The 15,649-nt window shown below is 37.0% G+C and overlaps 1 protein-coding gene across 1 annotated transcript; it reads right to left on the bottom strand.

Moving 5' to 3' along the window:
- Nucleotides 1-14,440: 14,440 nt before the first annotated feature.
- On the bottom strand, nt 14,441-15,046 carry LOC149375546 (uncharacterized). Its single transcript, XM_089598732.1, has one exon. It carries the CDS (start codon nt 15,044-15,046, stop codon nt 14,441-14,443), a length of 606 nt encoding a protein of 201 aa, XP_089454858.1.
- Between the last annotated feature and the right edge of the window lie 603 nt (nt 15,047-15,649).

The raw sequence follows: 15,649 nt of genomic DNA, 5'->3' as shown, positions 1-15,649 counted from the left end.
TATGCTGAAAGAAAAATTTTATTAAAATATTTTTGGTCATTGACAATTTTCATTCAAAAACATTTACAAATAATTGAAAAATCCATAAAGAGGATGGCCTTTCTTGAAACCAAGACCGATTGGTTGCCCTCTAGCTTGTGGGAAAGCTACTACTTTGCATGATAGTTCTGAAATTTTGGAATGCCGTAGCTGACTGAATCCATAGTAGACTAACCTCTCATTGCATACCTAAGGAAAAAAAATCTGTTAATATAAAACAGAAAAATATAAAACGTAGTAAAGAAAAATAATCAGTTCATAAAAAAACGATTTAGTACAATTACCAAACATATATATAATAAGAATGCAAAGTTAGCAGCAACAATCTTAAAATGTTTTTAGCAATTCTTTAGTTTATTGGTGCATGCATTTTTTTCTATTGAACAGAATATTATATAACAAGCACAATAAAGTCAAGTATTACATATATATATATATATATATATATATATATATATATATATTTATATACACATTATACACGTATGTTTCTGTTTATCCTGTCTTTCTATACAATATACTATGTCAGTATACTAGCTTTATTTTTCTTATATCCTGTGTTCCTTTTGTCATTATTATTATTATTATTATTACTATCATTGTTATTAATATTATTAATATAGTTATAACTATATTCTCTTATAGTTATATTCTCTTCAGTCAATAGCTTACCGTTGCTTTAAGAATCTGGCGGGGCTGGTGGTTCAGGTGGGGGCCTAATGCGCTTTTTGTTAGGCTCCCACAAGTCAATCCTCATTCCTGGCCTCCCCTCTACATCTTGCATTTTTATGCCAATCATTGACAGAGCCCGTAATTCATTGGACCTTTCCTCTAATAAATCATGTATGTTCAGCTCTCCTTGTTTATTTGACTCGATTAGGTTCCTTACATGTTCTTTTTCTTCATGGTTGCAACCGGCTGTATCTACGAGTTGCATTATCTTATCGACCCCTTCTTGCTTCTCTAACTCTTCTTTGTCTTATGTGAAAATTTCAATTTTTTCCTTGTCATCTCTTTTTTCTTTATTAAATAATCTTATCATTGCTTCCCCCAAGTTTTCGACGTCGTCCCCTTCGACGTCTTCTGCGTGCTTCCGGTAAATTTCCTCATATTCTAGCAGCTCTACTTCCGGAACAGGCACGTATTTTATTTCGTTACTTGTATTAATGCACTCTGCGACTATTTCACCATTAACATTCCTGGCTATAAAGATCCCGAACAATATTTCTTCCTCCATTTTTTGGAGGGGTATCCAGCCATTTTCTGAATTATTTTTGCTTTTTCTTATTCGCGCATAAATTATTTGCCTCGATCTAGCAGGTATTTTAAAACACTCCGGCCTTACCCGTGGTATCTCTACGCTATCCAATTTAATGGTATTCTCGGCGGCGCTTATGTGGCCCTGGTATCGCTTAAAAATATCCCACCCTATGATTCCTTCCGTGTCAATTGGGAAGTCATGGGGGACTACATGTAGTGTGCACTCTAATCCGTGCAACTGGGCCTGTACTCAACGTTTTGCGTGCTCCATGAGTCACGCCGAAAATAGCTACTCGATACCTACTGTCTATTAGCATGTCTGTGCTTAGGAAATTAGCCTTTACGATCGAAATCTCTGCACCTGTATCCGCATAAAAAGTCGTCTTTCCATTCTTTAACTATGGTCCCTGTAACTGGACCGATGGTGGCATATGCCCTGTTCTCGCGAGTTTTATAGTTATCTTCGGAAGCTGCTCTATTTCTTCGTCACGCTCTGAAAGCGCGAAAAAAAAGCTGATCTGTCACGTCATGGATTTGTTATTTATTCATCGATTGTTACGCTACTGTTTTAATATCGATAAATTTTCTGCGTTAGATTGCGTGTGCTATACATGTATCGTATTACAAACTTATTCCTTTTGAGCTAGTTTGGAACGCCAAAATCAGTTACGTCAGCTAATATAGGTAGAATGCGATCAACGTTCGGTTAGAAAGATTAAACAACATAACTTTATCACTAGAACATAAATCAATTCTTTATTTCACACAATTTAATAAATACATTAATACTATTTATCAAACTAAATATTATAAGATATATAAAATTTTACTACACATACAATACAAAGTTTTTTCTTTTATTTACAATGCTGATAAGAATACTAGAGCTTTGTACTATTTTAATAAATTACAACTAACAAATAAAGTAAAAAAGGTCTTATACAGAAGCTACAGAAATTGCGTTTGGTAGATTTTATATATATATTTACATGATATTTCTATAATTATTTTAAAGTTACAATGTAGAGTTTCCTCTTAATTAAGAGGAGAATAAGGACAACCCAATCTCTGCGGTTACACTAAGTTAGCAGTAGTATCTGATAATTTAGTGACATTACAAATTTCTACTCATTCCAGCATTATTTTATGTGTTAACTATTATGTTTGGATATATTAATTTTGAATGCAATTTTTTTGTTTAAATATAGTAAGAAAAAACAAGCCCTTTATTTGGATTCTTGTGAATAGAAGCACAATTTGCTAAACGCTCTCAAAAATTAGAATTATGCTTTCGTTGGGCTCTTTTGAAAACTATAAATTGTAGCTTACAAAAATCAACGAGTGCGTACAAAAAAAAATTATCATGCAGCGTACAAGGAACGGTACTACATGAACGTATTGTTGAAATTCAATCGCTTCAACTTGTCCTTACTACCCCTCTGAAGATGATACGACAGTGGCTACAGAGAGGAAAAGAAGTTCAATTTGAATATAACATAAACTGTGGAATCTTCTCTGCTCAGTATAAAACACTAATGAAATGCTCATCGTATTGGGCATCAATAAATGACATTTGATACTTATTTATATTAATAAGAGTAATCGTGCTTTAATTAACATCAGAAATAAAATTGCAGCATCAAATAAAATAACAAGAACTATCCATGACACATAGTGTCGTAAGATTGTGTTCTGACGTACTCTTCGTAAAATGAGCGAAATACTTAATTGATATAAAGAAATTACAAATCACATTTGACTTTTGTATTAATAGTATATGTTAATTTTATTAATTCTTAAACTTTTAAATGGTATTGTTTTTCAATTAGTAATGCTTAATGATCGATGATAACATTAATAAAAATTTTTTATCATCTTTAGGAGATGATACATTGAATCTGCTATTGCTTGAGGTTATTGTTAAAAATATAGCTTCTAAAACATGCACATACTTTTGTGAAATTATCGATTTAATTTAATTTAATTAAAAGTTTTAGACAGCGATAATCAGTTTTTATCATGTTCCTTATTTTCTTGATTCGAATATTAATTTTTGCTTATTTTCTAAATATAGGGTTCAATTTACTACGTATAGATTTCTACCTGAAAAATATAGCTTGCAAAAAGTAATATGGTACATTACGTCACTAGGGCACAAAGTACAAACATGAGCGCCCAAAGGGCGCGCTTGTTTTAGCTTGGTGCCCGAGTTGCGTATAATGTTTTTCTTACCAAGAGCGCAAAGTGCGATTTTGCGCTCGTGTGCACACTTTGCGCCCAGTACATCACTTTGGGCCCTACGACAGAAAAATACTTTGGGCCCGGAGGGCGGAACAAACTTTTCTGCCTGTGGGCCCAAAATTATTACAAGGGCGCAAAGTGTGACCCGAGGGTGCAAAGCAGCAGTTGCACTTTGGGCCCATGGTAAGAAAAGGTTTTATTAAACAAAATGCAGTAATAATGTTAGAAATTTCATTCTACTACAACTTTAGTAATTTATAGTTTAAAATTATTATTATTAAAATATGTTCATTATAGTCAGTAAGGGAATTGAAATCCAAAAAGGAGACTTCTTTAAGAAGTTGTCCAAATTGTAAAGTCATAATGGATATTAAGGTGGTTGGTGCGTAAAGTTCTCAGTGTCGCACGGAGTGAGGAGAATTTCGGTCTTTTTGTTTTACTCACTACATTTTTTAGTTACTTTTTTAGAATTTCCCTTGTGTGTCAATCGTAGCAGTGACTGCTATACGTATTATTTTAATTTTTCTGTGCAAGTCTCATGTTTATTTTACTATCATCGTAAAATTACCATTAATTTTCAGTGCAATAATTGTTTATTCTTAACTTATTAATAACTGATAAAAACAGTTTTAACTCTCAGTTAATTAAGTGATTTCGTATAAGTAAACACGTATTAGAGCTATTCCAAAAGGTAGAGCACGCGTACGTCTGGATCGATACTTTTGGAGCGTTCCAAAAACTATAAATCGCAGGTGCACGCCTAAAGTGCAGATTTTTTGTCACCTGAGTAGATTTTAGGTGACTTGTGTGATGAGTCTGATATCATTAATGTGAAAGATCCTTTATAAACAAAAAACATGGAGTTGAATCATAATCGGTCTATTACTGTAGCATTTGTGAGTATTTAACAACAATTTAATTTAAATAAACTATTTAAGTACATGCCTACGTGTACAATATGAATAATTTGTATGAATATTAATTTTATAAAGCTCTTTTCACAATGTGTATCCTCTTATAAGTTAGAGCAGTTCAGGCGCCCGCAATTTCAGCTTTTCGAACGCTTCCAAAGTGTGCGCCCGCGAGCCCTGCCTTTTGAAATACCTTCGTTGTAAGCATCCACTAACTATGGCCATTACTATAACTGTATGCATTTTACTAAACATTTTTTAGAAATAGTTTTAAATTAAAATAAAAACATGTTTGTGTTTAATAAATATACGTTCCGTCGAAAGTCGACTTCACTAGTCGGTGCAGGCGCAACCACATATAGGAAGGGTACATAAAGAGAGAGTAAGAGCTGTAAGGACACCGCGTTTTTGATTCATTGCGGCAAGCGAGCGTGACCAGCTAACACGCAAGAGAAGTGAGCGAGTATGCCAAGCAGATCCTCGTTAATTCTCGTTTGTTTGGTATGCCATGTACATTTTTGTTTAACTGTACTGGAATTCACTGGCTTATCTTCGGATTTGTGCGTTAATTTCATTCTAAGTACTCATTTAGGAGCATTATATGTTTTGTGTTCAAGGATTAAGGCGTCACGTATCACACTCGATCTCGATTTGATAAGTTTTAACAACTATCATTGCATGCAATTACAAGAATTTCGGTGTCTCTTTGAAGTTCTTGATCAAGACGCGTTTTATAAGTAAATCGTGCGAAACTAAAGCTATTGGCATTGGTGCATCAAAACTTCATTTCAAGTGCGAGAGTCGTTTGCGATTGTAAACGTATGAATAATGTTCGTCCCGATTAATTTCGTGCAGCGATTAACCATAGTGCAATGTTCTTTACGGCCCGCGATTGGAAATTGAATCATGGAATAACGTTAGATTTTATTTGTCAACATGGTGTGTGCTGCAACGACGTCATATATAACTATAAATTGGGACACACGAGTCCTTCTTGTTTACCGAACGCAGAAGCGCAAACGGTTCCGCGAATACTTTTGTTAAAACAAGTGCACGTGCATCGGCGTGCGTTTTCATGCAATCAACACCGTTGACTTTTTTTTTACACACACGAGATAACTTATCCAGGCATGAACTAATACAGGTGTTCAATATTCGATTGTGCATCAAGCTAATATATTTTCTTTGTAATTATAAATAACTAGTGAAAGGACCACAGTTCCTCATTTCATTTCAAGCCCATCAGTGTCAATTATGCAATTGTTAGTGGACAACAGTATACACAATTGAAGCATTCAGCCTACATATTCTGCATAGGGACATCAGTCACTTTAATCAACACAAGCCCATCAGGGTCAATTCCGCAGTTGTTATTGGAGAACAGTCTACAGTACTGAATACAGGCCTGCGCGCATGCAGCAAAAATCCATGGTATTTATTGTTCAGCTGTTCAATTCAATGTGTTGTAATCGCGTTTGCATGTTTAATTGCATATACCGTTAATTGTTTATTCATTTCTCATATGATTTTGGGCAAAATAATGCATTATTTCCATCGTTCTCTTCTCTTTAATTTGCAATTTATCAAGCAATCAAAAGGGATTTTTCACATGATTTTCCCTTTAAATACGTTGTATTTGTTTGTTGATAGCTATTACATAATCTAATATTTATTAAAACTTGTAGTCTAGTTTCAAAAAGTTTAACACTTAGAAAGTTTGGGGATTACTTAAAATTATTAACAAATTAATGTATTGAATAAGAGGTTTATATCAAACAAGTACTTATTTCATAAGAACTATTCGCAGAAAGACCGCTTTTGTTTACTGAAAATTTATACAATACATGTACGCGTTTTATTATTATAAAAGGTAAGTTAAATAATTAATTATAAGCAACTGAACACAATATGAAATCACTGTATTCCACTAATAAACTGATAAAGGGATTTATTAACTATTAATACTTCATTTAAAGTCAATCGTATTTCTCAATATTTAATAAATATTTCTTTAAAATGAAAGTACATTAATAATAGTTATTAAGTATTGATTAAAAGCTAACTAATATTTATATCACAATCATTTATAGTTAATAAATAAATATTTTATTAAGTGACTTTGTTTCACTTGCAATGTCATATGAAGTTAATATTGCTTATAAACAAAAATCATCTAGATAAATTATTTATATTTGTATTGTTTAACAATTAAATACGTTCATTTTTTTGTGAATTAAATAACTTTCATGTATTACAGCTATAGAGTTATAAACCAGTAGATAGTGGGTGCTTGGGTTCCCAAGTAAGAAGTCATACTTCTATAAAATAAAATGGCAAATAAAATAATTATAAATATAAGTATACCTCGTATGAAACGATATTATGTACAAAGGTGGTGCAATTATTGTTGGAATGAGTATACCTACATTATTTAAGTAAGGTTTTAATAGATATTTTAACATCTAATAAGAGAACAATTATAAACCATACCTTATGATACAATACAATACAATATATAAACAATATGTCAGCTGGCCAGTACAAGAATGTGCTTTTTCATCGAATCTTCTGATAGTTTCTAAACAATTTTCTAAGAAAATAAGTGTAGTTCAACTTGTAACTTTATAGAAAAATCACTTTAAATTGGATTTATAAGATCTATGCAAAGCTCCCTTTTTTGTTTGCATGAAAGATCACTATTAGATGAACCTGTTCTTTTTCAAATAGATCTTTTGTTTTTTAATTATTTTTTTTTTTAAACTCAAAGAAGGGGTGAAGTGTGCGTAAGTGTATGTAAGCACATCGATATGTGAAAAATAATTCCCAGTGTTGCAGCATATGTTTGAGCTCCTCTCACCTCTCTGAATTTTGTTCTTAATTACAAAGGAAAAAGTGTGAAAAAAGAAAATGTAATAAAAATTCATTGTTGTATTTGTACAGTACAAAAATATTTTTTTTTCATTTATGAAAATTCTGAAAAAATGTGATAAAATCGTATGATCAATAATTTACTTATTTTAAAAGTAACCCATTAATAATAAATAAATAAGTGTTCCAAATATTTGAAAAAACCATGTACGTAAGAAATATATTTTATTAAATAACTTATTTATTTCATGTAAAATTAAACCAAATGAATAAACCCACAACAAATAATAATTTACATTAAATAAGTTACGAACTGTAAGATAAAATGAAGTAATCAGATACCCACTGACAGGCCCGCTGATAGAAAAGTGGATAAGGGGTTTGCTCAGTGTGTAAGAGGACGTTCAAATGTTTTTGGAAACTGTTTTTTTGTTTTTTTTTTTTAAATGTTGGATGTTGGATGGTGTACTGATATTATGACCGGACTTTTCCGGAGTATGGTCTTACTGTTTTTTTTAAGTGCCATTCGTGGGGTTCTTAGAATTCAGCTTGTGAGCTTAATTTGTATTTTTTTTTATTAAATAATAATCTTTATTCAAATAATATGGATAATTCATGTATTTCTTTATTAAAGCAGTTTAATAATAATTTGTTCTTTTGAATACAATTTCATCGGATCACTTTAATCACTTTAACAAGATTCAGAGTTAATTTTATTACTGATTAATAACTTACATCTATCACTGATAGTTGTTACTGCTGCTTCAGAGTTCTCTAATGCTTCGTGCTGTAACCGTCAGTGTTTTCTTAAACTACACGAATGAGTTCGTGGCCAGTAGGATGTTGCAATTTCTGCTTTCTCTGCTATCACTGGAATCACTTTCGGCGGGTCTCCTTTGCTGTACCTCGCTCTTTAGCGTAGTCCAATACTATTGATGTTCTCGATACGCACTCGAGTTGCCTCATCCAACACGTTATGCTTTACGTGTATAAGGTACTCACGAGTCACGAGAGTCAAGAGTTGACTTAAACTTTAGAGGACAGGTGACAGACGTAAAGAGAGCGATTTTTCTTCTTGACGGTGCATTTTTATAGCATCAGAGCGAGTAAAAGAGGCCTTTGGTTGAATTAGGTCAACCAATGAGCGATGTTCTTGCAGACTGCGTTGACAGTTGCACGATGTTGTTACGTGTTATGATTTTACATATAAAGAAATAACAATACAACAGTACCAATCGCATTTTCTGACAAGTGCGATTGAGTTTTTGGGTCAGTGATAAAAGCTCGTATCAGTAATATTAGATAGCCAAATACAAGTTCAATTGTGACAGTAAGTTTAAAAATTTCGAAATTAATTCTTCTGAGGATTTTACAATCAATTTTAATTATACACACACACGCACACGTTAACGACGTACGAGCTCCTCTTTTCATATGAGCTTGTTTCATATTAAAAATACGTCTTATCTGAATTTTCACGGATGGATAGTTTTTAGTTACAATATAATTTGTATCAACTAGAGATGTAACACCAGGACCGGAAGTACGTCAAGAGGGGCAGGGTAAAGGGGGAGAATCGAGCAAAATCTACTTCTGTTACACTTTTTCGCAAGGTCACCAATCTAAAATCGTTGATTTACACTGTAGGGCAGAACGCACTTATAAAAGTATAACTTTAAAAGTGTCAAAAAAAATTGCTATTTTAAATTTATAATAAACTAGCTAGTACCCACGATTTACCTGCTTTTTAAAAGGGATTTTGTTTAAGATTAGTCTAACAATATGATTATTTTCCAGTCATGCAAATAGTATTGCATAAAGTATGAAATAAAATATCTTAAACGGTTTTATACCAGTTTATTTTAACACTTAATTTTAACAAAGCTTTTTTACTTTATTAAATTAGATAAGATAATAAGAAAAATGATACTGCAAAACATATCTACAGACAATATTTTCTGACTTTTTGTCATGAGCGTGGATGTAAAGGGTCTTGGCTGTTGACACCTACGAGCAGCCCACGTATAATTGCCCGCGAGAGAAGCAGGGGCTACCTAGGTGTATGCTGGCTACTTTAAGAGTTTAATCCTGGCTTCTCTTGATGGTAATGGCAAATGCCAGCTTTAAAGGGAACTGTAATCTTTTGAATCAGACAAATTTATCGGAATCATGGGTATCCTGGGTATCAAGACCATCTCATCCTTGGCCTCATTAGAGGATGGTGGCCTGTACAATGTAGCACCTCAGCTTTTTAACGCATAACCTGGTACCATGACACAGTCTAGGCACGTTCTAGTAGTAATTCGTCAATTGTCAATACTGTATCTAATGACATGTAACTACTTATTCCACCCAGAACTGCGTCTGTTATGTTGTTGTTGATTTATCCCACCAATTTATTCATCTCCCATCAATTTTTGGGCGCCAAAATGGTCATCTTGCACAACCAATTCTGGCCAGGTTTTGTTGTAATTTCGAAAATATTTTATTAATGAGGACATCTACCGAGCTTACAATATTTCCTAGTCCATTTGTACCAGTTGTTAGGCCATCGACGTCCACCGGAGTTTGCGAAGACTTCAGACTCCTGGTCATTAAAAATCTGAACTCTTATGTTGATCTTCAGCTGTAACCGCTCCACCTTACTTTACAACGGTAACGCCTTGAGGCAGGCGTTAATCTCGTATGAAGCAGTACCACGCTATATAACTGTCAGCATCTGCCGAAAATCACCTGCGAGCAAAACAACTACTCGAATTATTAACGTCCCATTGGATATCTTGCAAGCTGCGATCCAGTGCTTCTACCACTCGCTTGTGTGACATAGTGCATTCGTTCCACACGATCCGTTTGCACCATTGTAGTAAAGTATCTTGACTATTGCTTTTGCTCATGTTGCGAGTGGGCGTTTCTTCCCTTGCAAGGTTCAGCGGGAGTATAAATACTGAATGTGCGATTCTGCCACCACTCAGCAAGGTGACTGCCAGAACAACCTGTCTGGCTTTGCTCTCCTGTGCAAGCTGTAAGCTTAGGAGGTAAGTTTTTCTGGTATCTCCAGGTGCATACAAAAAAAAACAGGCCATCTCCTCCACTGGCTTTGCGGCCAGTAATAAATTAAAAATTTGCCATTGCACCTGTAATAACACGGGCTTTGTTTGGGCAACATGGGCCCCTAAAGCAAAAGTATCCATTAAAATCCATTAGCATTTTGCCAACCATCGCAATAACTTTGTCTTTGATGAGTTTTAGCGCTTCGGTAAAAACTAACTCATCGTAAGCTGAATTAGTCCCTTGGTATAGCGAGAAATATCTTCTAATAAAGCAACCTCATACTTATCCCATAATTGTCTAGGGTTGGAGAGTTTGCAGGTGCTTTTCATAATCGAGAAGAGTTCTCGCAGCTTAGTCGGTGACGGGCATAATATGGCGTCCTCAATCGTTACCTCCCATTGGCTGTCATCTTCTAACAATCCCATCACCTCAATCGCTTTTCTGAAAGTGGCCTTTTCTTATCCATCTACAGTTCTTAGAGCTTGAAAACTGTTAGGACCTCGTTATCTAATTAGCAACAACCGTACATAAAAACACTCTAAAATTATTATGTGTACGGTGTTAAGTCTGCTCAAAGCATCTGAGAACTTCACTTCAGGCTATCCATCGACAGGTGTTCCCTGCACTCAATCCTTCCACTCCTTACACGATGCTTTCTACGTGCAATACCGTGGCACTTCTACGTAGAGTAAGGTCTGAGCAAACTCGTCGTCCTGGCATAGGCGGAAATATGCGATAAGAGCTGCAAAACCCTACATTCATGTGGGCGTCAGACATCTTGAACAAAAGTGGTGAATTAGGAACAACCCAGCTGTTGTCCACAGTTATGTTTTGTCCGGCACCTCTGACGTGACTTTAAACCGTACGTCTATCATCCACGGGCGCTCTAAGCCTGTATAATGGGTAATCATATTTATTGGTGTGCGTATCTTTAATGAGCAATTAAGGATATTTTTTACTGCATTTCTCATTCTTTGTGCAACAGGCCGCACTGTGTAGATCATGCTTCTAGTGACGGTGTCGTATAACTTTTTGTCTTCAATTGTGTCGGAAAACTTAGCAGAAACAACTGCATCTGTTTGTTTGGGAAGTAATTTTTCTTTAAGCCATAGCAATAAATGGATATATGGAGGATCGCGTTTCTGCCATTCAATAGAGTACAGAAAGCACTGCATCTTACCGTACATGTTGCCCTTAACAAGAAGGGCCACCAATTTTTTGTATGCTGCACAGTAGCAAATTCAAATTAAATTCATGGACTATTATATAAAATGCGTGAAAGTTCATGCAAAACCTTTTTTTTAATTCAGATGGTTTGAGGAATATTGAAGTAATAACCCTTTTCTTCCTTTCAGTATATTACTAAATACTGCACAGCATCGTAGTACTGATGGGTATCAGCGATTCTAGTGAGCAAGGCATCGTCCTTGCGCAGGACGATGTCTCTGGAAGCGGTGGTGTCAGCGACTACGACCGCGGCCGCCACCTTGACCGCCATCGGCAAGTTTTGATTTACAATGGCCCGCTCAACACTTTGGATTACTCCACAACGATGGTCTGTCTTCATCTCATCATCCCCCACAAAATATATTTGTAAAAATTTTGGCTGTCCATTAGGTGGAGGCAACAGTGAATCTATTTTGTGGTGTATTTGACCTTACACCGTAAACGTTGAAGAAAATCCAGAAATGATTAGGATTTTGTCCGCACCGAAGAAAACATGCATTATATTTTTTTAACAGTTAAGAAACCATCTAGACTTATCCAATGCACCTGTAAACAATGTTTTTAATGGCTTCACAGGCTCTTCTAAAATGGGAATGGTGACTTTACCCCGCGAGCAACACATTTCCGCCCTTTCCTCATTCCATTCTTAAGCCCCATAATGATCACAAACATTATCCATCTAGCAAATTTTAATGAACATGTCGTCACTATGGTCTAACGTCGCATCATACTGACACGCACAGTTATCAAACATCCTCCACGAGTTTCTTGTAAACGTTTGCCAGCGCACAGCTTGACGCTGAGTGACTACAAGACCGCAAGCATTTGCCTCATCTGCTGTTTCAGACATACGCTAAAAAGCAGTACGCTCAGCATTTTCTTGGCACCAAAAAAAAAGCTTCTTAGAGTGTCTCAGGAGCATGTTGAGAGGCTATGTATACAGCATTTTGCTGGCAGCGTTCATCAGCTCGATCTAATGTTTCCCCAGCTCTAAATTCAGCCTGGCAGGCTGATTCCTTACTTTTACGTTAATAAGCAATGTGACGTGGTAGCAAAATCTATCACGTCACTGTGTACCTGTGTTTGGAGCAAGTCATTGGTGGCTACCGAGTCCTATAATGATGTACATGTATTTCAATCTATAATGCTTTATAACACATTATATTGTATGTGTTCTCGGTCCCGTGGACTACGAGCCAAGGGGAGAGAGAATGACCGAAAACAAGGAGAGATGTTGAATGTGTGAGAGGTATGGCTCAGTGAGTGTGTGTATAAGACGGAGGAGGGAGAGGAATAAGCTCACGACGCGATGGGGGCAAACCAAGGGCCAGATGGCCGCGACGGAGACTGAGTTTTTAAAATCTCTAACAATTTACCGGTTTTTAGGAGTGTTAGAGATTTTTAGGATGTCAAGGAAGGAACGCGCGCACCTACGCCAGCAGACCGCTTTGTATAGGCAGTATTGGGTAGAGTAGCATCGAGGACAGACCGTATCGGGATACATAGGAACAGTGACGGGCGAGAGGTGAGAAGAATGTTAGCAGGGATTATAGAGGAGAATTATTAGTGGAGTAAAATTAGGAATTAAAGGAGAGAAACCAGAAACAAAAAAGCGGACCTTGGAGAAGAGCTGTGGAAAAGACGAAGGAGGGTAGCCGCAGGATGCCCTGTCGACAGCCAACCGTACAGCCAGATCACCGCGACGATCAGGACGAGCTTCAGGTAGCAACAGGTGGTTGCGAGAATAGTGAGAAGGTAGGTGTACTTTACGCTAGGTGGTACACCAAGACCAGCTGCCAACAGCCAGGCCCAAAGACGAGTTCGGTGGAGAGAACGACCAGGAGGTGTTTGAACTAAGACGTTGGCCCCGATATCAGTGTGCCAATATATATATATATATTGGCATGCAAATTGTAATCAGTACCTTCACGAAATTCGGCACACCATAAATATGGTGACCCAATCTAAAATGAAGGTTTTCCGGTCTATTTCAATTACGGCTGGCACCCCAGACTGGTGAAAAGTTTCCGGAGAGAGGTTCAGACCACCAAGACTATGAAGAAGATAGGACCTGAGGCTCAGGTGGACAGGATGAAAAGTTTGGATACGTTGCTGACCTAGTAGCTAAGCATATAAATACGGCGAGGGAAACCCAGGTGGAGCGATTTAATAGGAATAAGAAAGACGTAAGTTTTCCGATAGGAACCCTAGTACTGCGAAGGACCCACCCTTTATTCGATGCGTCAAAAAAGTTCTTGGCGAAACATGCACCTAAATTTGGAGGACCCTATGAAATAATTGAGGTTAAGTCGCCGACGGTCGATGTGTTAGGAGAAGGGGATGGGAAAAGTCGCCGTCTCAACAAAGCTCACGTATGGGAACTTAAACGACACGTGCTGAAGAGAGGACAAAAGTAAATTAGGTAGGACAGGAAGAGGATGACTAAGTTTTTATTTATTTTGTTTGTTCAGGTATACAGAGTCTAGTTGAGAGTTAGAAACATCGAAATGGAAGGTACTCAGCTTTTGTCTTCGAACCGGTTGGAGAATGCCCAAGAGATAGGGCCGGAGAGAGAATTTGAATTTGAATTTGAATTTATTTTGGACTAAGGACTCCAACGGTCCTACATAGTCCTGCACAGTCGGCAGTTTACACAATCATAACAATATTAATTGTAAATCAATATTCACACAAAGTCTGTACAGTCAAATTATAAAATACATACAAAAATAAGATTAATTAGAATAACGAAAGATAAAATGAATAAAAATAAAAACACAAGAACACAAAGAAAATAAAAAAAAATAATAAAGTACAAATTTCATGAAATTTCACAAGCACAGTTAACTTGTCCGCTCACTACACTGGACCCGAAGGAGATGGTCCAAGAGTCGCTTCCTGAATCCAGGCCGTCCACAAAAAGAACGAATATCCACCGGAAGACTATTCCAAAGCGTGGCAGCTTTAATACGGAAAGAGCATTTAAAGAACTCCGTCCTAGCCCAGGGTATCTCCAGGTCCAGTGCACAACGTCTCCTAGAGCCCCCAATGGTGCTTTTCCGATAGTGAAACTTATCAAACAGATACTGTGGCTCCTCATGTTGTAGTACGGAGCACAGTAAGCAGATACCAACGTAATCCAAACGAAGACTGTACTTAAGAATGGCAAGTTCGATGTACATCGGACTTATGTGCTCAAACTTTTTAATGCCCGTGGCATATCTGACTGCTGCATTTTTACTTCTCTGGGCCTTCATTTGCAGTTCTGCAGACATACCGAAAAACAGGCTCCCACAGTACTCATAATACGGGAAGATAAGTGACTTAATAAGCATTAAGCGCGTGCCTCGAGGTATCAAGTCACCACACTTTCGAAGTCGGGAAAGGGTAGCATAGCTCCTCCGCGTTGTTTCAATCAGCTGCGGCGCCCACGTGAGTGTGCTATCCATGATGACACCAAGTATCTTTACTGCGCTGCAGTACACGAGAAGGGCCGGAGAGAGAAAGAGAGAGAGAGAGAGAGAGAGAGAGATAGTATCTGGAATCCGATCCAGAGGGAGAGGGAGTTGAAATCAAATTAGCGGGAAGAAAGAAGAGAGGTAGATTAGAGAAGGTAAAGGAAGAAAAAGACGGGCCAGGAAAAGGAGGGAGAAGGCAGCAAGAAAAAGGAACAAATATATTGGACGAGGAGGCCTATGGACTGGTGGAGTTATTCGACGAAGGGCTGAAAGAGGAGTTGGACTGATTGTTGTGGAAGGTTGGAGGGGTATCCCTCCTAAAGAAAGTTTGGAACAAGCCCCTTCATAATTCGGACGAAGAGGACGATACCGACTCCGATTCTCTCCTCCGTTTTAAATTGTGGCCCTTGGGATTTTCCGTGGGACCCCCTCGGCCCCCCGTCATGGAGAGGCAATTTGAGAGCCTGGTGAGCCAGATGGGATTGTGGAAAACCCAGACCACCTCCACTACCACGGTATCGAAGCCCTCATGTGGTTGGTTGTCTCCACCGGGACTAATGGCAATTACTGGTAGCCCCCAGAGACCTCCAGAAG

The sequence above is a fragment of the Copidosoma floridanum genome, unplaced genomic scaffold, assembly GCF_036245765.1.
Source record: "Copidosoma floridanum isolate Cflo_tuat_1 unplaced genomic scaffold, Cflo_Japanese_pri ptg000006l, whole genome shotgun sequence".
Taxonomy (NCBI): Eukaryota; Metazoa; Arthropoda; class Insecta; order Hymenoptera; family Encyrtidae; genus Copidosoma; species Copidosoma floridanum.
The sequence above is the reverse complement of the archived record's forward strand: the minus strand, read 5'-3'. Positions and strand labels throughout refer to the sequence as shown.